The sequence below is a fragment of the Aedes aegypti genome, chromosome 2 (genome assembly GCF_002204515.2).
Source record: "Aedes aegypti strain LVP_AGWG chromosome 2, AaegL5.0 Primary Assembly, whole genome shotgun sequence".
In the NCBI taxonomy this organism is placed as follows: domain Eukaryota; kingdom Metazoa; phylum Arthropoda; class Insecta; order Diptera; family Culicidae; genus Aedes; species Aedes aegypti.
This window is the reverse complement of record NC_035108.1, coordinates 322,580,057-322,605,829: the sequence shown is the minus strand read 5'-3', so window position 1 is coordinate 322,605,829 and position 25,773 is coordinate 322,580,057. Positions and strand designations below refer to the sequence as shown.

Below are 25,773 nucleotides of genomic sequence, written 5' to 3'. Positions count from 1 at the left end.
AATTTTTCCAAATATTTGTGTGTGTCGCAATTTGGTTCCGTACACCCTTTATTTAATCGATTACGAATTATCAAAGTTCGTGAAAGAAGTTTTAATTATGTCGCCTAATGTAATTGCTACCGACGATCGCGCAGTGATCGTTCTCTTTGGACGGTGCCATAATATTGACACAACCGACAATCCTACGGAATGGAAGTGGAAGACACTCGGCCGAGGAAGACAATGGGATCTGTGCAGCGATCCATAACCGAACGACGCCGATGTCGGATCCAGCGAGAAATGATTGAGCCGCGTGGCCCATGTCAACGTTCACCGCGTAATCGCACCTGCATATGCACAAATAGTACAACCGTGCGTACCTGTGAGAAGCCATCCAAATAGAAAAAATGCTTAACTTGGGACCCACGCAGCCATCCGAGAAAGTCCACGTCCGGCACATGATGGATGTGATTCCTGCCTCTGTCTCTCCCCCGAAACAGGTACCCGATGTTGTTCCGCAAATGGTGTTGCAAATTGACAGCTAAACGGGATATTATTCAAATCGCAAAGCGCGATGCCCGATGAGCTTATAGGTGCGCTAATGCTCATACCGCAGCGAACCTGTCATATGTTGCTCCATTACGGGAAAGTTATGTGACTGAAAAGAGGAAATGCAGCCAACATGATGACAACGCTACACGGCGTAGAAAACTGCCGAAGCCGGTAGTGGCATCAACCGCCGTGACTATCGGGAAGATGGATCAATCATCATTTAGGAGGGGGAGTTTGAGTGCAACCGTATGTAAGAATAGGGAAATTAGTTGAAGCTTCAATTGAATTGATCGCGAAAGAGGAAAACTTCCTCTCTTCTGCGCAACGTCAACGGAGGCCCCTTCTTTTTCAATAGTAGAATCCAGCCAATTAAAATGCAGAACCATGCGTCAAATTATGGTGCGCTGTGCTACAATGGCAGTTACGTTTGATGAATATTTTCACACTGTCCGAACAGAGTTTTTGAACTGTTATTACTATTATTGTGTGTGAATGTTGAACCGTATCGCCACTATTTACCACAATAATTCATTTAGATTATACCCTTCTGTGTTTTCATATAAGTGTTCTGAACGCAACTACTATTTTGCTGGTACGATCAATCATAAATAATCCACACGAGATAATGTTCGTAATGGATTTGCCTTTTATGGTAAACTACTGCCGGTCCCACTTTATCATTTATGGCATGCATGTCATGTACATTTCAAACGGACGAGATATGAACGTCTTCGATGCACATCAAGAATTTAGTAAGTCCGCTGTCCAAAGGCGTATATGTACGTTCCGGTTTGGAAATGAAATTTTCAATTAGCACCCGATCACAGTTCATTCACTTGTTGAAATAGTGTTTGGTCGATATTTTGTTCCATTTTAGTGTCAGTGACCAAATCTTTTGTTTACCTTGTTCAAAGTTCATGCTACTCAGATAAGACACGTACCATTATTACTAACCCTTCAATCGTTGCGTGTTTGGTACAGGGGAAAAAATCACGCTTGATATACTTTTTTGGGGGCCTTCTTTAGCCGAATGGTTAAAGTCCGCGGCTACAAAGCAAAGCCATGCTGAAGGTATCTGGATTCGATTTCCGGTCGGTCAAGGATCTTTTCATAATGGTAATTTTCTTAATTTTAATGGCCATAGAGTGCCACACGATATATGAATGCGAAAATGGAAACTTGGGCAAAGAAAGCTCTCAGTTAATAACTGTGGAAGTGCGCATTGAACACTAAGCTAGTTCAGGCAGGCTCTGTCCTAGTGAGGACGTACTGTCAAAAAGAGGAAGATACTTTTACACGATTAGGGATATTGCTATGCTGATTATCAGCACATTGCACTTTTACTTTTTACAAACATTTTTCAAATTATGAATCTTGTAAGCCTTCTATCACAAATTTGAAAGGGGACCGGTCCGATACATTTCACAGAATGATTCATAAAGGAAGTAAAACTCGTGTATTTTTATTTATTTAACGAGCAACTTAAATAGTGTCGATGTGTCGATAAATAGTGTTTATGTGCTTACTTGTTAAAAGTACGCTATTATTTTTCAGGCAATATTATTGATTTTTAGTCGATTTTTATTGCTTCGAATTCGCGAGTAAAATGACCAGAAAAAGTCTAAAATCTATAGACACGATTATCTTTAGAGTAACATTAGAAATGGGCGAAACAACTCTTGCAACCCGAAGCTTGCCTCATCAACAAACATCAACGTGCACAAAAGACAACAAGTCAAAGTTAAGGTGAAGATGAATCGAAGCCAAAGTTCAAATTTTCAAGAGCACGGATCTGGAGAACCAAACTTCCGTTTAAGCTGAAAACTTAATCGATTGGGCACTAGCTAGTGGTGACCAATCGATTGGGTTTTCAGCTCAAACGGATGTTTAGTTCTCCAGATTCGTGCTCTTGAAAATTTGAACTTTGGGTTCGATTCATCTTCACCTTAAGTTTGTGTCGGCCTTGCATATTTATATAAAATTGTATAATAACAAATTTCTTGGAGTACACCTTAAAATTAATAAATTTGTCTAGAATATTTTTAAACATCTCCCTAGAAACTGCTCCAGCAATTTTTTTCTGGTGATGGAAATTCCTAAAAAGATGTCACTGGAATATAGTGGCGCGAGAAGTGGGTAGGACAGGTAGGACATGTACTACACACAAAAACACCTAGGTAGGACACTCAAAGGATTGCCCTAAACACGATTCAACAAAAAAAAAAAAAAAACAAAATCAGCGGAAAACTTGAACAATAATTTAAACTAATTATTATCTGTTCTATATACATACAAGCTCGTGTGAAGAACGATTGAGAATATCGATAGGAAACTAAATGTAAGAATTATTACAAGATACTCTTTAATTGTTAGAAAAACAAATGAAGCAATCCTCTACGGCATTTCTGAATGAATCAATTGATAGTTTATTGAACGGCCAATCCTGTAAATGTGCTGGAAAAAATTGCCATGAGCGTTCCTGGAAGTAATTCTTGACAAGTTTCAGGAGCTTCCATAGTAATTTCTTGAAACAACTTTGGATGACCAGTACCATAGGTGTTATGCACAGCACCAGTGTGGTGGTGCTAGTGATTTCTGAAAGTACGATCCCTCTTGATATAATATATCAAAGTATTGCTGAATTTCTTGACGATTTTTAAAACAATTGGAAGAATAAGAAGAACTCCTACAATTAGTTTCTGAAAAATGATTTGATCAAATTCTTACTGATATTTGTGGCATCATTCATACAAATACTAAGAGCAGATTATGACGATTTTCGCAAAAACCAGTTGTTTTTTTTGGCAGGATTGTTACAGAAATTCAAGTCAAATATTCGATGGAGTTTTTGCACGATGAAACAATTTTTAAGAATCTTCAGTTTCTTCTGAAAACTTTTGCTATTATATTGTAAAGACAAACAGTTTGGTTTATTTTAGTCAAATTTGCTTGATAAAATTTAATTTTAAAAATATCAATATGAAGGATATTCTAGGGGTTTTGGTAAATTGAAAGTACTGCTTTTTTTGGGAAGGTTTGTTAGAATAAAAATATTAGGTTAAAGAATTTAAGTGTATTTTGTTTTTCCCATACATAGTAATGATATATAAAACAAGATTTAACACAATTGCGTTATACCGTTCAATCATACATTATCTGTTCGTTAAGCGCTATAACAATTATTACAAGTTGAAACATAATTGTCCAACGATACAGAACTGGCAATCCAGGAAATAAAGCTTTCCCCGTAATCTTTAAAAACTGAAGAATCATGCCCAGAAGGTCGTAAAATTTGACAAATTACTGATTCAACTGAAAGATTTATTATGCTTCGGTTGTTAAAAAGGTCTAAATATGTTTTAATCTAGAATACTCGACTGGAAATATTTTAACTGTGATTTTATGTCTTTCGTAGGCTAGGAAAATTAAAACGGAAAGTTTTGTTTGGCCCGGCGTTTCGGCACTTTGTATTTGGCCTTTATCAAGGGTAGACAGTTTTACCCTTGTTAAAGGCCAAATACAAAGTGCTGAAATGTCGGGCCAAACAAAACTTTCCGTTTTGATTTCCCTAGACTGCGAAAGCCATAAAATCACGGATTTATTTTAATGATTAACAAACTTCTCACACAAATGCTTCAGTTTGGTTTTCAGAAAAAGCAAAACAAATTCGTTATTTATTAACCTTATAGCACTGGATTATATAAACATTGGGCATTTGGAATTTTCACCACAATTTTGCTGAATTTTACTGAGTAGAAAATTCAAACTTTTTACCTAGGTATCGTAAGTTTAGCATTCAAATTAAATCTATGTGAAAAATAGCTTTATTTTCACATAGATTTAATTTGAAAACAATTCAATTTACTGGATAAAGCTGTTCTAAACCATGTTTCATTTATTTTTCAATTTTGCAAAAGAGTGGATTACACTAAAATTTATATTACTCAGAAGATTGATTTTGAAAAGCTGAGAATTTTCGGCTAAGCAATGTATTTGCAAGTTAGGATGCGAAGCTGAGGTCAATCCAAGTACTAGAAGCCGAGATCCAAGCCTACAAAGTGGACCAATTGGTGTGGAAAAACGACCAATGTAAATTATTTGCTGATTATACCATAAATATGAAAATAGTTTTGTTGCTATTAAACTCTTTGGGGGTCTATGAAATAAAAGAAACTAGTGAAACTCAGAGTGTTAATATGAACCAAACAAAATTACTTCTCCATAGTTGTGAGATTTGTGATGAACTACAGAAATATTCATGGTAGGCCTTGCATTTTTTCGGCTCTTGTGGGGGGGGGTTGGAGACGTTCCGTATGAGGACGTTTCGCATAAAAACGTTTGATACAATGGACGTTTCGCATAAAACAGTTTCATACAAGAACAGGTAGTATTTCAAAGAAGGTATAAAACTGTAATGTGCCAAATGTCCATATGCGAAACGTCCTTATGCGGAACGGCTTTATGAGATACGTCCAACCCCCTAAGAAATGCCTGAAGTTCTTTTGAGGAATCCTTAAGAGCTTCTACAAGACATTGTTGAAATGTCCTTAAAATGATCTTCTGACGGAATTTCTAAAAATTGTTGAAAGGAATCTCTAGAAAAAAACCTGAAAAAATCTGTTTCTATGTTGGAGGAAATTTTAAAACTATCCTTTGAGAAATTCTTGCAAGAATCTTTCAAGCAGTTATATTAGTCTAGAAGAAGTATCTAATAGATATTATCTTTGTTAAAGGAGTAGTTACCAGAGGTAATTCCGAAATAACCCAAGGAGAAAATCCTAAATAAAATATCAAAGGAGTTCTCAGCGGTATCTCTGGACTCACGTTGGGTCGAATTCGAGGGATACATTTTATGAAGAATGTTCTAATCAAATGCTTCAAGAAAGGTATAAGATAAAGAACTCATGATGAAAGTCATGACAGAATCTCAGAGGAATTATCTTTATTACTTAGAAACCGCGAGTCAAATTACTAGAAAAAGTCAAACATCCAAAGACACAACTACAGTCAAAGCTCGTTATAACGACAACTTTTGTAGCGACAAAAGTTCTTTATAACGACATTTTTCGGTCCCATGAAAAATATTTAAATGTTTTATCTATTCTCTATAACGACTTTTCTCTATTGCGACGGTACCTTGCGATGTCGTTATAGCGCGCTTCGACTGTATTTCTAGAGTAACTTTTGAAAAGGGCTAATCAACCTTTGCAACCGGTAATAATCTTGAAGTAATGTATGAAGAAATATCCTGAGGATATCTCAAGAAAAGTGTTGGATGATTTCCAAAAAACAAATATTAGTTCCTGAAAATAATATGGCAATATCCCTCCATAATCTCTAGAAGAACACCGAATATATTTTTTGAAGGAACTAATGAGATAATATCTTTAAAAAATCTGTTTTTAAGTCTTGAAAAATTCCTTGGAGGAATGCTTATAAAAAATTCTGGAAATATAACTGAATGAAACGCAGGAGAAATTTGTAATGGAGTTTTTCCAGAGTATCCAAAATCTAAATTCAAAATAAAACGTGCTCAAATTGTTCTCGTGTAGCAATTATCGTTTTGTTTCAAATTTGTCAAACTTTTTGTATGAGTCCTCCGAAAATTTTGTAAGGCTTGTCACGCCTGGCTCGACCCCCTCCCCCTCTTGATGGTTTTGAAAAGTATTGTATTTTGTCATATAAGAGATACAAAGAATTTTGTAAAGAGTCTGCAAGCTTGTCGTAAAAATGATTTATCTGAATTTAAACGCGCAATTTCAACAAAATGATGCATGCTTGGTTGATTAGATCACCAAAAAAATGTTAAATCTCATTCTAAAATTCATGTGCACATCAATGAAATTAGTGTTTTATATAACTTTGGCGACCTGTAGCACAAAATTGTGACATGCAGGAAGATTTATGAGAACGGCATCAGATTCAGCGACCCCAAATCTACTTGAAACACATAATATGATCCTTGAGACACGCAAAAATGTCATTTTTGTTACGCTGTGTTATTCCATGTTTCGATTTCTTTACATTTAAAAGTTGTGAAAATATCAATTCTTACATTTGAAATGGCCACTGTTCGGAATGTGAGTCATATTTGGAATTTGAGGCAAAATGGTATGTCATCTGATTTTTTTTTTCGAATTGGGACAGTTGAAGTCTCATATAGCACAGTCTACTAAAAGGTAAGCGCGCATTAAAAATTTTTCATTTTTTTATAGACACACCCTAGCAGCTTTGTTAGTTCGTTATTTGGTATTAGTTATCAACGACAGGCCTACTCGACACCTGTTGATTCCTCAAATCCAACGTGCATTTGATTATCAGTTTTCTCATTCTCGCTCGTACTCTCTCACGTGGAGTGAGCTATTCTCTGAATTTTCCACCCTCTATGTTTCCATACTATACACGTTTCCCCCAAAAAAGCGGCATTGGTAGTAGTTTTCACTTTCATTAGGTCGGTGATCATTGACTGGCGCTTTTCCATCCAGAGTCGACGTCCAACTGGCTTCTGCATTAGCTGCTCCCTGACTGTCATCGATGGCCTTCGGAAGGATAAGTGAATGTCAAATTTGGTATCTCCTGTGCACAGCGTGATGTTCCATCCCGGGGAGATTCATCAAACGACATTGTTTCGGTGGTGTACAAGTCTCATTTTTTCTTCCAACACGCAAGTCGATTGCCAAAAATTGAACCTAATTGACGAATTATCGTTTCTTGATTACCTACTGTTGGCGATTGGTGAACGGGTTGAGGCTGGTTGCGTGTGTTGCAATTGATAGCAACTTTCTCAATATATTTATCAAGCATTTTGTCCATTCTGGTATTGGGTTGTACTATGGGCCAGATATCAAAATGAAAAATATCGTGTTTGGTGTGATTAAGGGAATCAAATCTTTAGTTCATCTTCTTCAAATTTTCTTTCCTTCAAACAGGTAATTTCAATTATGTCTCCTCATCAACAGAAAATCAACAGAAGATGTACCTAGATCTAATAACATGGCTCCCTCTGATTTTGATTTTCTAGCTGAACAATTGAATCAAATGATTGACATAATGTTCAAAACCACTACTATGACTGAAGCAGTCCAAGTTGGAATAAAATTTCTGGTGGAGTTGCTATCATCATTCTTAGGCGTAAAAAAAACATCAACTTTTTTCGTCATTTGAAGCCAATTTTTTTGAAACTTTCTGTTATTTCTGTTGAACTTGGTAAATGTACTTTCATAGCTCCATATTTGCTTTTTCAATGCACTGGGCAGTAAGTTTATTTGCTTCAAACTAACTTGCGAAAATGGACTCGCAATAAGTCAACATTTTTTGTCACTGATGACTTCAATGCCAAACATTCCTACAAGCATGCAAAAATTATTTCGATTTTCCTTAGCTTCAGGCGTGTAATGAAATTTTGCAGTAAATCGAATGAAATCATCGATATACGATCACACATGTTCTCACATGAGAGATTCATGCCGTATAATACATAATAATAATAAGGCTTTTGGACAATTGTCGCAATATTTTGATTTCTGGCCCATAGTGGGTTGCTGTTTATTTATTGAGCAGATCTCTACACCGTCATACTGCTAGAAAGGTTAATCTGACCATTATTAGTATCGGCACGGTATGTACAGTTAATTTGCGACCCATTTTCGAATGGCTAGATTAACAGGCGTCTCAGATTTGCAGCGGATGTACTCACTTACAAGTGGAAACCGGTAGCTGCTTCTGAATCAACTGTGCAAATGTTTGAAACAATGCCGACTTCGAGAGTGTTTGACCTGTCAATTGAAGTTCCGAGAACAATGGAGACGCCGAGTGATTTACCGACGATTGTCGCTCGCGTTGGATCCGGCAGCTCTGATAAATTGACTTTTAAGTGATCCCATCAAAACAGATCGTCCAAATTAGCATATATTGAGCTTGCAACGCGAAAAGATGCAACCAGTTAAAAATGATTATTATTGGCTCGATTTAAGCCGTTTTCACGAATGTGTTTGCATTTCGCCAATTTGACACAATTTGTGGGTGAGCGCTTGGGGGCGAATGAGAACAATATTCTAGCAGAATTAATACTACAGTTTGTGTCCTCTGTTTGACCTTGCCGCCATAGAGGGGGTGCGTTGGCTGAGCAGCTGAGAGTCGCGTGTGGAAAATGTGAAACCGGTGCGATGGATTTTCCGACTGCGGTGACGATGCCGGCCGGGAACGCTGCCACTGTCGGTCACGTGAAGGAAGGGCAGCGATCAACCGAGCAGAAAAACATGGCAAAATAATATCGAATCGTGGTATTAAAATTAAATACTAGCATACTATTGTATGCTCCTTATCAGGTGGGAATGAAAAGCAAAATACCAAAAATCAATACCATACATTTGTATGAATGACACGTACAAAATAATATGATAAATTGTTTCAAAACTAAGTGCATAACAAAATACCAATTTTAAAACTGGACAAAATTCTGCAAAAGCTTCTAGCTATCGTCCAATCAGCTTGCTTTACTTCATCAGTAAACTTTTTGAAAAGGTTGTTTGAGCAGAATGAGGTACCACATAAACGAAAATTCATTTTAGGCCAAAGAACAGATCAAGGAGTGTATGTTCGATTCCCGCTCCAGTCCGGAAAACTTTTCGTCAGAATCCTATTTGGACTGTGCCACTGGACGTTGCATACTAGTCCGTTGTCTAGTGTGGTGTTACTTCAAAGGGCAAATCATGCACTTGACGCATTAACGTGTCGGTGTCTTGAAAAAATGATTCCCATACCCATTGACTGTCCGGAATTTAAAACTGTCTGGAATTTGAATAAAAACGGTATTATTGCTCAGTCTTAAATGTGATTTTTACAGGCTTGCTATTCTCTTCTGATCGGGTTGACTGTGATGTGCTGCAGTCGAACGTTTCATTGTAGGTCGTGGAAGATGATGTTGGATGGGCAAAATTGAGACGCTTCGTGCAAAATAAAATCAGTTTGAGGGCGTATCGAGTTCATTATATTTTTAGGAGTCGTGCTTTGAGTGTGTTGATTCGAAAGCGAAATTGTTTGATTATATATGATCTTTGCTTCGTTTTCAATGAAATCCGATGAAAATTTTGAATTAAGATTGGGCGTTTGTAAGTTAGTGCCATCTGGTCCAATAGGGTTGGGAGATTATTATAATGTTTGATTATATTCAACCGGGAGGGTTTATTACCGTTAACTAGGATTTACTGTGTTAGGTCTAGTTTCATTCTTAAAATAACTTCAAAAACACGCATAATACCAGATGTCAACACGCATAATACCAGATGCAATATCACTATTCAACAGAATCGAACACGTGGCGAGATCGAAGTTTGAGCACCAAATTAGGAACCACAGAAATTGAAATTGGACTCAAATTTTACCGGACATCTGTGATAGCGTTTCTTTAAATCATTCGCAAAAGTGATCACCACTAGAGCTACCTAGCTTGGGCTGTGTATGATCAGCGTGGTTGGGACCCTGCGTATCAATGTATATTCTATAGTAAATTACTTGTAATTTTATTTTTACTCTAGTTCTGTATTTAATTTTTGAATTCACTGGTAATAAAGCCGCACAAGAAGCATAAAACAGAGGAGGCGTATAACATTTTGCATAATGAACATCTGGCACAATGAGAATTGAACGTTTTCTTAAGAAGGCTACCTGTTTTTGTAAGAAACCGCTTTACTCGAAACGTCTTTATGCAACATGAGCCTTGAGGTTCAATTCACGACATAAGAAAAAAATCTCCTAAAGGAATGAACACCAAAATGACGTGGATAAAGAATCCGCCAGTTCGCACATAATACAAACAGAACATCGCATTAAGCCACGGCTAACAAAACGTAAGTATGTCAAAAAACCAAAATAAACCAATGCAAATTGCCACCCACCGGATCCTCCAACCAGGCCAGACGGGTCATTTCAATACCTCAACGGTGACAAATGGTGTACTTTTTTTCTGTTTTGGTCTCTGCGTTTCACCGAAGCAAAGTATTGAATCTTACACTCTACAAGGTGGATGAATATGCCCAAAAAAGTCTCTTTACCTGTACTAGAAGTTCTCGTGCTAATTCCATCACACATTATTTCAGCTCAAACACAGTAAATTATTCGGAACGAATCCTCCACAAGCTTCTCTTCATATAGGTGGTTCGATGGAGACGCATTATAGTTTGTTATTTTGCCAAAACTACAAGTTGTTTGTTTGATAAATAATGACTCTTAGCTAATCATGCCTTAACATTGTTCACCAACAGCTATTATACGTTCCAAAGTGGAAGAATGTATGACAAAAGTTCACAAATCAAAAGGTCGAAAGGACCAAAATATCGAAAAAAAATTGTCGGGAGGGCAAAACGTCAAAATCGTAGAGAACCACCCACAGACCAAAACACTATTTATTTGTTTGTTAAAAAAAACAGGCCGAAATGTTGTCCTTTTGTTTTTGTCTCGGCATTTGTCTCTACACTAAAACGGAAGCAAGGAAATGTTTCCTATTCTCGGAATTTCGTGTTGACTTTTATACTTTCATTATTATTCAAAAAAAAAATGTAAAAACGTATAAAGGCTCATTCTCCACATTCACTCCTCTTGAGAAAATGTTCCAGAAACTCTTCATGACAAAATAAAACTCGAAGGGCTTAGGTAGTAAGCCTAAGTAGTTTTGTAAGCCACTTCACTCAAGTAGTTGTTGTACCATTAAGAAAATTTGTGATTTTGATGATGATTTCTATGAAATTTAACTGATTTTTCTATTTTTTTGAAAAGAGAAAAATTTAGAGCCACTCCAAGAGGATTTCTAGGCTGATAATGTTTTGAACGATTTTTATTTTGTTAGATTCATAGCTTTGTTAAACTATATCCAGATTGTTTGCCAAAACAAATTATGATTAATTAAATCATAAATCCTTTTAGTTGGTTTACTGCCTACTCTTTAAAAACCCTCAAAAATTTCATGGAAAAATATCAAATAAACTATTTTTTCCTTTTCATGAATTTTTATGAAACATCTCAATGCATGTATGTCAAAAACTCTACTAGAAATTTCACCTAAACGCATGGGCGAAGCCAGAGGAGGGCAGAGAAGGGCCGACGGAAACTAATTTGCTACAAAGATTGATATATTGTTTGTATTTTCGAAAACAGTTTACTGTATTCAAATTTATATAATATTGCGACATGATAAATCAATTGGCAAATTCTTGGAGTCCAACTTACAACCAGACTTCTGCCAAAAAATTTGGCGTTGCCTCGCTCCTCCCTAGCCGATAGAAAAGAATTCACCACGGAAACTAATCTTGTGTTTGAATTTCTCAATATTTTTTTTTGTCTACAATATATCTTGACAGGAGCCTACCAAAATAGATGGAATCAAAAGGTTTATGCCAAGGCATCTTAAAACGCATTCACCAAGGAATTCCGTAAAGAATAATTAAAGAATTTAAAGGGAAAACGCCTTCATATATTCCTCAGGATTTCCGCATGGGATTCCTCTTGATGTTTTTCTTTCGATTTCTTCAATAATCACTCCAGGGCACATCAATCGAATTTCTTCAACGAGTCGCCAGCGATGAAACAAGGTATTTTTAGCAATGTTTCTTTGCCAGAAATTTCTCCAAAACACAAGGAATTGCTTTATGAATCGTTTCAAAAGTTCTTTCATTACCGAAAAGTTCAAAGAGATTTCTTCAAGATTATTCTTGGCTCTTCGTGAATTCTTCTAGAAGTTTTTGAGATTCCGCTTCAGGAAAAATATATTGTAAGGAATCACAGGAGTTTTAATTGCTGGTAAAATTCGTCAATTTTTTCTTCATACATGTTAAGTTGTTTCTCAAAATATTCCTTTCGAAATTGCTCCTGTTAACTCACTTGAGATTCATAAACTTTTTCAAGGATGTCTCTAACAATCCCTGTTTCTGATAATTTCTCTAGAAATCCTAAAATCAACTCGTCCAGAGTTTCTCGCATACATATATCTTATTCATGTACATGATTTTTTTAAGGATTTACACCACACTTTTAGTTCTTCAAGAATTCGATAAGTTATTTCATTAGTTACATCTCCAATCATTAAATTAAGCTAAATATGCTGTTTCGCTCAGGAAAAGTAAAGACATTTCCTACAGACGGCTCCATTTGAAAAGATTTTTTTTTTTAATTTCTTTATTAGTATCATTCCAAACATAACATTCATTTCTTATATCTAGGTGTTCTGTGTTATTAGACAACACTATCATCCTAATTTGGTAAAACAAATTTAAGATTTAATTGGAATGTTAACAACATATCACATTTCATTTGCCGTAGCAGTTCAGATTTTTTACAGGTGAGCTGATTTTATCTGCTTATAAGATTTGAAGTGATATTTCTTCTCAACTGCGTACTGCAATCAAAGAAATGTGATTATCTTGATCATTTCTGGAAAGTAATCACCCACACTCTATCTAGCGATTACTTTTCTTGTCAACAGCAAACCAGCCTTTAGTCAGATATTGCTCCAGCGATTCTCCAAAGTAATTTGAAATAAACAACTTCAGACATACTTTTCGAGCTTTATCAATCAAGGTTGCAGCACACCTTCGTTTATTGGAATTTGTATACGAATTTTCCCTGTATATTTTCCAGCATTATTCTAGGAATTACTCCAGGTATTAAACAAAAGAACCTGAGGGATTTCATTAGATATTTTTTCAACATTTATTATTAATCCTGTGATTTCCCACAGAAAAAGCTTAGTTATGTTTCTAAAGAATCATCGAAATTGTCAAACAAGAATTCTTGTAAGGATACATCAGGAATAAATAAAAATGGAATGGTGTTTGTAAGTCACGAATTGCTGTGGAAACGGATCATCGGATTCGAATTATTCTTTCTCCGTTCTGTTTGTAAAGGGCTCCTAGATGTTCGTGTGATAAAAAAATGCTTAGTAAAGTCTTTGGAATAATTAAAGAAATGAGAGAAACTAATCTGTCATGTTGTAGGAGAAATATTACGTTTTTCAACAGCCTATTTAATGGCAAGACGAATTTTGACGGGACCACTAGTTAGGAATAATGTTTACTTCAGCTTTTACTATCTCTTTGAATTCCTCTAAGAACACCAAGATATCATCTGCATAATTCAAAAGATTTTTTTTTAACATATTGTTTTTGAAAGATATATTAAAAAGTTGGTTGGATTTCCTAAAATATTTCCTGGAGGAAATTTCTTAAAAAAAAATCCGTTGGGTTTCCTAAGAAAATCCAGAAGGAATTCTTCAAGAAACAACTGGAAGAGTTTTTGGAGCATTTTTGAGAAAATTTATCTAGAAATATCTGGATGGAATTCTGGGGGATTTTGTTTTAAGAATATACCTGAATAGATTCCAAGAATTTCTGAAGGGGATACTAGAAAGGTTTTCGAGTTTTTCTCATAGATGTTTTTGAAAGAATTTATCAAGAGTTCTTTTTTGGAATTAATGGAAAAAATAAGGCCGAGCCTCGGAAAAATTACCAGGAGTAATATCCAAAGAAATATCTCAAGAAAATGTTAGGAACAAATTCAGAGTTTCGATGAATTTTCCGAGCATTCTTGGGAAAATTTATCTAGAAATATCTGGATGGAATTCTGGAGGATTTTTTTAAGAATATAAATAGATTCCATGAATTACTGAAGTTTTGAGTTTTTCTCATAGATATTTCTGAATGAACTCTTGATAAAATCTTTTTAGGAATTAATGAAAAAAATATGGCCGTGTCCCGGAAAAATTACCAGGAGTAATATCTAAAGAAAAAGTTAGATGAAATTTGATTCAATTCCTAGAAAAATAAAAAAATGATTCCTGAATCAACCTTTAGACGAATTTATGGTGTGATTCCTCAAAGAATTCAAGAGGAAATATTTGAAGGCATCCGTTTTGAAATTGAATGTATCACTTGTTAAGCTCTTATAAAAATACTTAGAAACCAGGAGAAAATTAGAGTGGTTTACGGAGGATTATCTGCAACAAACGTTAGCATGAAGCTCATAAATTCATACATTTTGCCTTTAATGCATCAAATTTAATGTCATATTCAATAGAAGAATGCTTGCTAGATGCCTGTAGATATTCATATTCTAACGTTTTATGCAAAAAGGGTTTGTATGTGTTACATTTATGAATGAACTTTTATGGGGTCGCTTGCCCCCCTCTGATGGAAATCTTGGCTGCGCCCATGCTTAAATGTTTTTAAGTAAGTCTCATTCTACCTATTCGCGAGTCAGCTGAATCTCTATTAGCGGGTATGAAAACTGAAAATGGACTTCTGAAGTACCCATGAAAAATTTACTAGAAAAATTACTCAAATAATTAATTAAACAAACTGCAGTAGTAATCCTTCAATAATTACTGGAGAAATTCCTAGAGAAACTTCAAGGAAAATACCAGGTAGAATTTATTGAAGCATTTCTTGAAACGAATTTAAAAGATTTCCACGAACATCCTCTGTAGGAGCTTTTAGAAGTAAATGTTGATTGATTCTTGTAAGAATTCATATGAAATTGTCTAAAAGGTTAACTGAAAAAATGGATTTTTGCAGATCCTCGTGGAAAATCGCTAGTCGAACTTATTCAAGAGCTCTGGAATGAAGCTTTGTAGATTTTCTTGGAAGAATTCCTGTAGGAATCTTTGAAAGATATTCTATACACAACAAGAAGGATTTCTTGGAGAATTGGTGGATGAACCACTAGAGGAATTTCTGGAGGGATATCTCAACGCCGATCTCTAAAGAAATCACTACAAAAGAACCTACTGAAATAGTCGCAAAATAGTCTCTGAAGGTTTCTCTGAAACCTCTTCATTGCAAGCAGAGTATGGAAAAAGTGACTTTAAGTAGAGATCATTTTGGTTGGAATAGAGTCTTTAGAGACCTTCCGTTAAAAATGAGACCTTTTAGAGACTTGCATTAGAACAGCGATTAAGTGTCTAAAAAGACACCTGCTACCAGCGCTTAAGTTTCAAAACATAGTGTTAGATAAGTAGCATAATTTTGGTGGATTATGTCATATTGGAGAGCAACGAGCACGTGCACAACAATTCGTAGAATTCAGAAGAAGTAGCGTCCACGCGATTTGTGATTCAAGCTGCAAATGGTTTTTGTAGACTAAATATTTTGCATGATTCGTCAAGCGTTGATGTAAGCGCGAAATTGAATTATTGAATGCACTTCTCGCTTGCGCACTTACAAGGTCATTTTCTTCAAATTATTTTTTTTAAACTTCTAAGATTATGCTACTTTTCCTCGAATACCATTTGCTTGAACGATAGTTCCCCGAATGACCCTTTTTCCCAAAAGCGATTTCCCCGAATGCCATTCCACCGAATGATCCGTTTTCTCAAAAAGTGATGTTCAAAAGGGGTAAAGAACCAAACTATTTCAGCGTAAATCGGATCGATCTAGAAACTTATCAATTGCTTTCTACTATTTTGTACTGCTCGCAGCCAGAATTGCGAATCACTTTCGCAAGTCTAGCCGCCACATTCTTGAGCTGTGTAGATCGACCTCACATCGGAATGGCGGTTGGTGGTGCCGGTCGAGTGGTTTTCTAAAATTATCCCATCACTCACCACACAGCCCCATTGAGAAGATGTGAGAAATCCAAAAGGGGTCTAGTTAATTTATGCACGCACGTTGAACGGATGGCGGGTGTGCCTGTGAGTATGAGGCATGTGATTAAATTTAGAATCGTTTGTTTTGTGCGCTATCGATGCCACTGTGTGACCAAAAGACCGGCCGGCTGAGAAGGACATGTAAATGGGTATTGAGTAAGGGGGGTTTTAAGCCGGAGAGGGCCATTCTGTGATGACACGGTGTGACAAATGCCTAATTGCTGGCGAGTTGCTGCTGCGAGGTGAATGAAAGTGAAAGCATTTTGTTTGTGTAGGACGTAATGTAAATCGAGGGGAAAACACTTGTTATGGGATCACTCTCGAAGTCACTGTGCAGATGTCAATTCTATGGGCTTTGAAAAAATATCAAGTGGAGCAATGGTGCTCAAGCAGAAGCATATTACGGGCCACTTAGGAAAATTTATGCGTATTTCGTCGATGAACTTAAATTCCCAAAATTAAAATATTCAATGGAATATTACCAAGCAAAGCCACGCTGAAGGTGTCTGGGTTCGATTCCCGGCCGGTCCAGGATATTTTCGTAATGGAAATTTTTTTGACTTCCCTGGGCATAGAGTATCATCATACCTGCCACACGATATACGAATGCGAAAATGGCAAGTTTGGCAAAGAAAGCTCTCAGTTAATAACTGTGGGAGTGCTCATAAGAACACTAAGCTGATAAGCAGGCTCTGTCCCAGTGGGGACGTTAATGCCAAGAAGATGAAGAATTGAATATTTTACAGAAAACTATGGTCTCTAAATAAATTTTGTTTATGCGCTTTATCAATTCTTGAAACTGATTGATTATATACCTTTTTTTCATTAATAGTTTTCCAACTTAAAAGATTTCATTAGTTGAATTGCTTCTGAAATATTCTGGCACTGAAAGATTCTTGGCACAGTTGCATTGGAAAGAATGCGATGGGGATTAGCCTCTAGCCTAGGCCCTACTCTTTTTAACAACTTAGTAGCTAGATTTTGAACTATAAAACGCGATTGAACTGGAACTCCACTCCGATAATCGAATGAGACTTTTGCCTCGTATATTTTATTGTGAATTTCTTTCACTACTGGACTGCGAAGTGCGGTTCCATAAGTGCGACAATGCCAATAAAAGTGCGTGAATGCATCGAATCATGTTGGTGTGTTCGGAGCACTTATTCTTTGGATTGCGAAGAATAAGCACGCTGAAGACACAGACTCGATTTGATGCAATCGCGCACTTTTATCAGCGTTTCAAACGTTCAGCGTTGTAAAAACTTCTGCGATAGTCCAGTGGTGAAAGAAATGCGCAATAGTTTCGTTACATTTTGATCTGTTATCGACCGTACCGCTATGGAACAGCTTTGAACCGAAAACCCAATAGGAATTTTCATGTGACAGGTCCGTTCATGCACTTGTTTATATCAGTGGAGGACCGGTCCATACATGGGTCTGTCATTTCCATAAACCAATCACGTGAAAAGGCATATAGAGCTAATTCTATTTTATAAACATATTAAACATGGAGTTCTAAAGCAAACAGTTGATTGTAGGGTTATAATTCTAATTCTAAGATTATGATACAACACACTTCAACTGATGAAGCAAAGGGTGCCTTGAATCGTTGTCAGTATTTCCGAATTTATTAAAATTTTGGCAGGCGATCTTCAACATCTTAATGAGTTTTGCTAAAAGCTCTTATTGGTCACTACTTCTTAAACATCTTTAAGAGAAAAAGTACATTTTTCCTTTCATGATGAAAGTGAGCGTGTATTCAAAGTCTGGAAAGGGACCAAAAATCACCTGATGATATTTATCCTGATCAATTCTAAGAATTTTATCAGTTGCTCCTCCCAATTTGTAAGGACGGATTGACATGTTCCTAGACGGGTTTCACTAAGTAATACTTATTTTTTTGTGATTAAGAAGAGTCCTATTCCCTATTTAATCATTAAAAATACTTGAAGTGCCACCAGGATTGATCAAAAAATAATTTGGCAAATTATGATTTTTTTTTTATTCTTGGGTGTCGTCCAGTAATTTATAAAGATATTGCTTAGAAATTACACTTGATATTTTTTGTGATTATACTCCACCAAAAATGAGCTTTCCAAATACTAATTTAAAGATAGCACTGAAAACATCTTCAAGAGTTCTGTCATGGATTCTCCCAAGAACTCATGATTCCATTCTTACCGGAATTATTCCAAAATCAACACAAGCAACTTCTCTAAAAACCATTTCATTACTTCATTGAAGAACCTTTACAGATTTTCCTGAAAAATTTTATCAGCATTTTTCCATGGATTTCTGGTCGATTTTCCAGGATTTATCAGTGGTGAACTTGCTTAGGGTGAAACTCCATTTTAATAAACCTAGCGATAATCATCCAGGCGATCTTCCATGAACAACTCTTGGATTCTTCGGAGGATTTCGAAAGCGTTTTTTTAATATTTCAGCAGGGACAATGCAAGATTTTTTAAAGGACTCGACCAGGTAAACTACTGAGAAAACCTCAGAGCATAATTCTACAACGATCCTCCAGGTATTGCTTCTTGAATTATCTCTTAATATATATCATGGAATAAGCTCCCTCAAAAACAGTTTGCGAGTATTCATCAGATAATTGGTAATCCTTTATGGAATCGTCTAGGCATCTCTTTTTTGTAGTACTGACGCTATCAGTATACGGAGTCAAATATTTAACTGTTATCTGATAGCAAATGTTTGGACTACTATCAGATCCCAGCCAAATATTAGGCATCGTTTATCCAGTCTACACAATACTACAAAACGTAAAAGAATGTCTTTGCAATTCCACCAGAAGTTGTTCCAAATGTTCCTCTCAGTTTTTTTTTAGAAATTCTCCTGTAGATTTTACAAAGAGTCACCCAAGAAAATTTTCTAGGAACTTTTAGTGTAAATACACCAGAAATTACTTCAAACATTTTGCACATTTTTTCAAAATTTGCTGCCAATATCGCTTTACAGATTCATTCAGAAAATTTCCCAGGCTACCTAACAAGATTTATATGATAATAAATCTTAGAGCTGTTTAGTGGAATACTTATAAATAAACGAAAACCCAAATTTTTAAAAATTTCTCCAAGAATATACATATACATTTCAATGATTAGTTTAGAATATCTTCCGAATGTTCCTTAGCACTTCAGTCGTCGCGCTGTTGTATTTTGTACAACACTGTTGAAAAAACTTCGCTTTTCTTCACAAGGCCAGCGTGGTGGCTCTGACGGTGGCAAACCGCGTGACGACCGGAAGGTTAATAATTTGTTTAGAATTTTCTGGAAGTACTGAGAATTTCTCCAAGAACTAGTACAATTCTAACAGCCTCATCAAAGCTTACTTCAAGATCACCAAGCAAGGATGCTTTACACAAATTTATTTGAGAGCCCACCAATTTTTTTTCAACATTGTTTTTGAGGTTTTACTTGATACTTAATTCCTTAATCCTCCTAATATTTCACAAGATTTTTATAAGCGGCTAAAAAGGATTCAATTGAAAAAATGTTCTATGCGATTTCTCAGACAAGTTCTCCGCAGTTCTATCTGCATTTTTTCACAGGAAGTTCTCTTTGTGTTTCTTAAGATTGCTCTGAAAATCAATTTAATGTTGCTCCACGCATTCCTACGAAGCTCTCTCGGAAATTTCAAACAATTCAATTATTTCTAGTTTCCAACGAAGTTCGCTCAACTATTCTTTCAAAACCTCTTTCGCGAAAATACTCAAAAAATTCGTTTAAGGATGTCGTTATAAATTTCATTATTTGTTTCCTCCAAAAATTTCCACAGAAACTCCATCAGGCATTATTTTAGGTTCTAGAAATTACTCCGTTTTTTATTTTCAATATAGACATCTAGCTACTCTCCATTTTAGTTTAAAAAAAATATTTGGCAAATTACTCCACCAATCATTCCATATTCAAATCCATGTCCAATTTTTATCTGATTTCCAGAGTAATACAGACAAAAAAGTTTTGAAAGAAATTATAAAGAAATTTGTTGGATAATTTCAGCTTAAATTAAATTCGAAAAAATACCTAATTCCTTTCTGAAAATTCAAGAATTCACCGTAGGTTTTCTGAAACTTTTTTTTTTAATTAACTCGACGTTTACGTTAATGGAATTTTTACTAGAGATGTTTGTATCTACCATCTTAGAAAATGTTTCATTATACTATGGCGAACAGATTGATGATTTTTTTTTCTACGGAACTTCCAATCAAACTTTTTGAAGGGCTATTGATAATCAATGCATATCTGTAGAAGTTTAACGCAAACATATTGGCGGTAGTTTTTAAGAATATTGTCAAAGATGTAAAATAGTAATGCTTAATTCTTAAATGTTAAAATTATTAATGTAAAATTTTACTGAATTCATATTTTGGAGAAAATTTGCATGACTTTTGTTCAGGGATTTCTGATGGGCTTTCAAAAACCAGGAACCATATGTATAAGAATTCCGCAATTTTGAAACTTCTAAAATTCACCTGGAATCAGAATTCTTTATGGTGTTGTTTTTTCGTAGAGTGAAGAAAAAAAAATGTTTGTAAAAACCTCTGCATTTAAATCTCTCTTATGAATTAAAAAAATAATATCTCAAGAAGTTCCATCATAATCTTCTTCAGAAATTATCCTTGAAATCTAGCAGTATTCTATCCTTAACTTCTGGTTTCCTCAGAATTCTTCAAGAATTCCGCACTGCAAAATAAAAGGACAAAAATTTAATCCGAGAATTTGAATTTGCCAATAATTGATAACATTCTTTATAAATACAGTAATGTCGGGGTTGACAAAATCGGGAAACAAGTTTTATTTTAACTTGAGGACTTAGTTTTATGATTTTGTTAATATAAACATTTTTTTTTTACTTCCATTTTCAAAGGTAACATTGATCAGTTTGATTGATAATTATTAAAAATATCAAATTTCAAAATTTTGGTCGTTACATGATTGTATAGACGTGGCCAATGTCATAATTGACTTTATGCACCCAATATTTCCAGGATAGACGTGTTTACTCTGAATCAAATAAATAAGAATTGTAGGCTGACAAAATCGGGCTAAAAAGGATGCTAAAATCCGGGGTAGAGAAAATCGGGTCAAAAAGGGTGCTAAAATCGGGGGTAGATATTTTTTTTTTGCCATTTCTTTAAAAACTCTTGTAGAATTTGCATCGTATAATTATATAATCCAGCTTCCCAAAGTGGGGCAGATCGCTAATTTCAACGGCTAAAACCTCTAGTGCTCTAGATATGAATCCTAGAGGTTTGGTTTTTTCGACAGTTTTTAAGAAAATATGTCAAAATTTTTATATATTTTCCATTCAGGCTTTAAACTTCCTGCAACTTTATGAGTTATTAAGGATGTTACATAACATTGTTTTTGGATTGCTTTCACTAATAGTAATTTAATATAGTTAAATAATAGTTGAATGTGTGAATGAGTTAATGTTCTTATATATTTTATAATTGATAAACTTTCAAAACTTGATGATAACATATTTTTCTCACAATTTTGTGAGCGAAAAAAATGGTCAGATCAATCTTTGAGTGTTTTTTTATAAAGTACTATGGAGCACCATCTACATCAGTGATATAGCATAAGTGTCCTCGGAAGAAGTGTTAAAAATGTTTCAATGAACAACATTGCAGAAAATGTTATGCTAGGATGCTGCTATTAAAAGATAAAACTGATCTAGATCAGTTACAACTTATCTATATCGATGCCGAAGAAGTTAAGATATAGTACAAAATATTTCAAGAATCAAGACACCAAACATCTAGGATGTATATTAGAGTGATGCAATTTTTGAAATTTTGGCTCCTATAGAGGATTAAAATTAAAAGTTTTAAGTGATTTGGAAGAAATTCGATTGTGCACACGCCATTTGAAGTTTATATGGAAATTACTATGGAAACCCAGACAACCAGAAATCGCATGAAAGTTCACATTATAACTCGTTTATTCATACTAATTACATCAAACCCGCAAAACACCGTGGATAAACTCGTCAGATTGATGAGTTTCCTCGCATAAAACACTTCTTTTCTGAGTTCATTTGTACATTTTTTTTCGTCTCGTACACTCGTACAAAGTAAGTCGAATCAATCCGTAGCAGCTGTCAAATCATCATTTGTTATCATAAGTTAAGTCGCATAAGATCACGGGTCAGTTCGGTAGAATATTTATACAGTCGCATTGTATATTATTATTCATCACATAATATATGCACGCATATCGCCTCCACTTTTGTACGTAGAAGGCCTTTTCGCGACATTTTATAAGTGAAATGTTGCACATACAAAGCCTCCAGGTGATTTCGTTATGCGTACATTTTGGTTGTCTGGGAAACGTGAACCTTGATATTTTCTGGAAAAGTGAATAAACTCATCTCATGTGCAATCCTTCCAGAAACAACTTTGCCGAAGACCAAATTTTGATTGGAGTTCAGGACAATTTGTTACTCATCATCATAAAGTGGGTTTGCTTGTAGCATGCTTCACTAACTGTTCGGCAGGCAACAGTGGTGCTCCTAGCGGGAAGAATAGATCAAAGTAATCCAGGCTACTATGATCTACAGCAAAAAGCAGTGTTGCTCCGAAAGTAATTGAATGATCATCTCAGAATAATTTAGACTTTGTTACCAACAATAACAAAGTCCCATCTAAATGCGGCCTTCGGCGGAGTTGTAGCTGGGAAGATTTCACATGAGAAAGAAATCCAAACCCTCACATTTTGGATTCAAAGCCTCAGTTTTATATTCTAAGAGTACTTTTACAGAGATTGACTGACATCAATCTAAATATGGCACAATCAGACTTTATCCTAGGGAAGTCAAGACAATTTCCAGGCTGGAAAGATCCTGGACCATTAGCATATGTTTTATAAGCGTGGGTGTTGCTATAAGGCTAAATAAAGCTCACAGGGTCACATCCACAAAATACAAAAAAATATGCTTATTTCAAAAACCATCAATTCATTAGATTAAAAAGCTTAAAATTTCAAACAGTAAGACAATCACGTTTTGCCTAAAATATCCCGATCATAATTCACCGTCTGAGCTCCTTCCGAATCGAAAGCGAAATCGAAAAGAAAAGTAGAATAATTTTCTTCTTCTTGCGCGGCACGGCACTTGAGTTTCCAACCCAATCCTCTTCATCTACTTCCCTCGGCTCAAGTCTGTGCTGCCGCCAATCCTCTTCCCAGCAAAGACGTCGAATGACCTTTACTAGTGCGTTGAATGTTATACCAATTCACAGCACGTCCTTCACATCCAACAAAATCTAGCAAAAAGTATCCGAAAATAATGAGAGCAAACACCTTTTGGCTTCTGCCATTTAAACTCAAGAGATGAATCCCTCCAGCATCCCTAAGTGTAACCATATGGAAATTAGCTTCACCAATCCCAGACACTTTTCTCAGGACGCGTTGACCTTTAGCGTATTTCACCAGAATACGGGGTGTCTTTCGTCACCACCACACGAACACTTACATCCCAGGACATTTCCCTTCGGGGGCACTGCTTGATCTCCCATTTTGGTAGCGTTTCCTTCCTTCCTTGCTGGCTGCAAACTGCTCCTACTAGTAATCCTTATTCAAACACGTTCAATCTGTCTGGACACAGTTTCCAATCAATTTTTCACACTTTTCATATCACTTTCACTCGAAAATCACCGATTCTGAACGCGATTTTTCAAACAACGAAGTCGACGACCGCGGTCGAAAATCACAAGGAGAAAAACTTCTTTCCGTTCCGTTCTTAGCACCACGCTCCTCTGTATGGGCAAAGGTACAGAATTTGTTATAAGGAGAGGGAACAGAATAGCCACGCCACGCGGTTAACGTTTCGTCGCACAGTTTTACGTCCGACTGCCGGCGCGGTTCGTAAGAGAATGGTGGCCGTGGATAAAAAAGCGCGTCTCTTTGCGGTACTTCGACGACGGGGGTGCCCTCCGGATGAGCGAGTCACACACAGAAGAGCATTGAGTAGGTATCGGATCTGGCGGCATGCGTAGAGATTGCGGGAGTTTTATGCTGCTGAGTGGGTTGATGGTGGATGGGTGTGTGTTGCGTATCCGAATGTGTATGTCTAACGGCGGGAAAAACGTCTGTGTGATGTAGGAGCATACAGAGCATAAAACGTGTGGCGGAGAAGAGCACTAGGACAATAACAAGCGGTATCGTTTCTGAATGAAGGTAGATGTGGTTGTGAACAACTAGGGTGGTTAGTAAATGAAAATATATTATCATGCCCTAGCCAATAAAATAGTTCGTACCATGGAATAAGGCCAATACATATATTTTTTTAATTCTTTTCCCATTAATATTCGGAAGGTAGAGGAGGAATAATAAAAAATAAGCAACTGGAAGAATATTGAGAAGCATTGAATTTGTAACGAAATTTTCTATGAATTTTCAGATTTTGATAAATTTTTGCCATCTGCTCCCTCAAATCGCCAAATTTTGATCGTATATTTTGGAGGGACGAGGGAAGAAAAAGGTCATAGTCAAATTTGTATCAGATTTATTGACTGTATATTAGCAATTAAAGATTTGAAACAGCATTATAGAATTTAATTTTCACCGAAATTATCGCAAAAATTCAAAATAGAAAACCAGCATATATGAATATTTATTAAAAATGGGAATAAGCACTAGAATATTAGAAAAATAAAAAAGCACATACAATCGTAGAGTGTTTGGATTTTGATCCGAATAAGCCGATGGAACCATATTCAGAGAGTGTAACCAAAGACAAACAGACGTAACACATAGAACAAATCACGATCAAAATCATAGTCGAGAGAACATGTACGCCCAATGCTATAATTTGTGTGTTTGGCTGATGGGTCAACAGATGGGGGTAGTGCGTAAACGTCAAACGCAAATATAAACGATGCGAGCACTACGTGTTTACGGATGACACATACCTCTCCGCCAAAGGACGAAGTCTGCGTGTCATCTGTAGTCGATTGCAAAAAAGTTTGAATATTTTTTCTTCATACTTGCAAAAATAGAAGATTTCTCCTAATGCTTCCAAAACTCATCTAATAATATTCCCACATAAACCAAAAGCTCTTTATTTGAAACTTTAAAGTAGACATGATGTCACGATGAGAGGGGTTCCAATAAATTGGTCAGATGAAGTTAAGTATCTAGGACTCATGCTAGATAAGAATTTAACTTTCAAAAATCACATTAAGGGCATTCAAGCCAAATGTAATAAATATGTAAAATGTATCTATCCCCTTATTAATAGAAAATCAAAACTTTGTCTTAAGAACAAGATTTTGATATTTGATATTCAAACAAATTTTCAGGTCAGCCATGTTGTATGCTGTAGCAATATGGACTAGCTGTTGTAATACCAGGAAGAAAGCTCTGCAGAGAATTCAAAATAAAATTTTGAAAATGATTCTGAAGCTTCCTCCCTGGTATAGTACCAATGAGTTACATCCAATGTTGAAATAGTAGAATAAATGTTAAATAAAATAATTAATAATTTCAACAGTTGAAATCAACTCGCCTGTAAAAAAATCTGAATTGCTACGGCAAATGAAATGTAATATGTTGTTAACAAATTGTTAATAAAATCTTAAATTTGTT

General features: G+C 35.7%; 1 protein-coding gene across 1 annotated transcript in view; it reads right to left on the bottom strand.

The window, feature by feature from the left end:
- The window catches only part of LOC5566511 (sialin), a 56,222-nt gene extending 32,061 nt beyond the window's left edge, over positions 1–24,161 (bottom strand). Inside the window, exon 1 of the mRNA XM_021845822.1 lies at positions 23,660–24,161. Within this exon, the coding sequence (XP_021701514.1) occupies positions 23,660–23,702 (43 nt within the window). The 5' untranslated portion in view covers positions 23,703–24,161. The remainder of the gene's footprint in view (positions 1–23,659) is intronic.
- Positions 24,162–25,773: the final 1,612 nt, after the last annotated feature.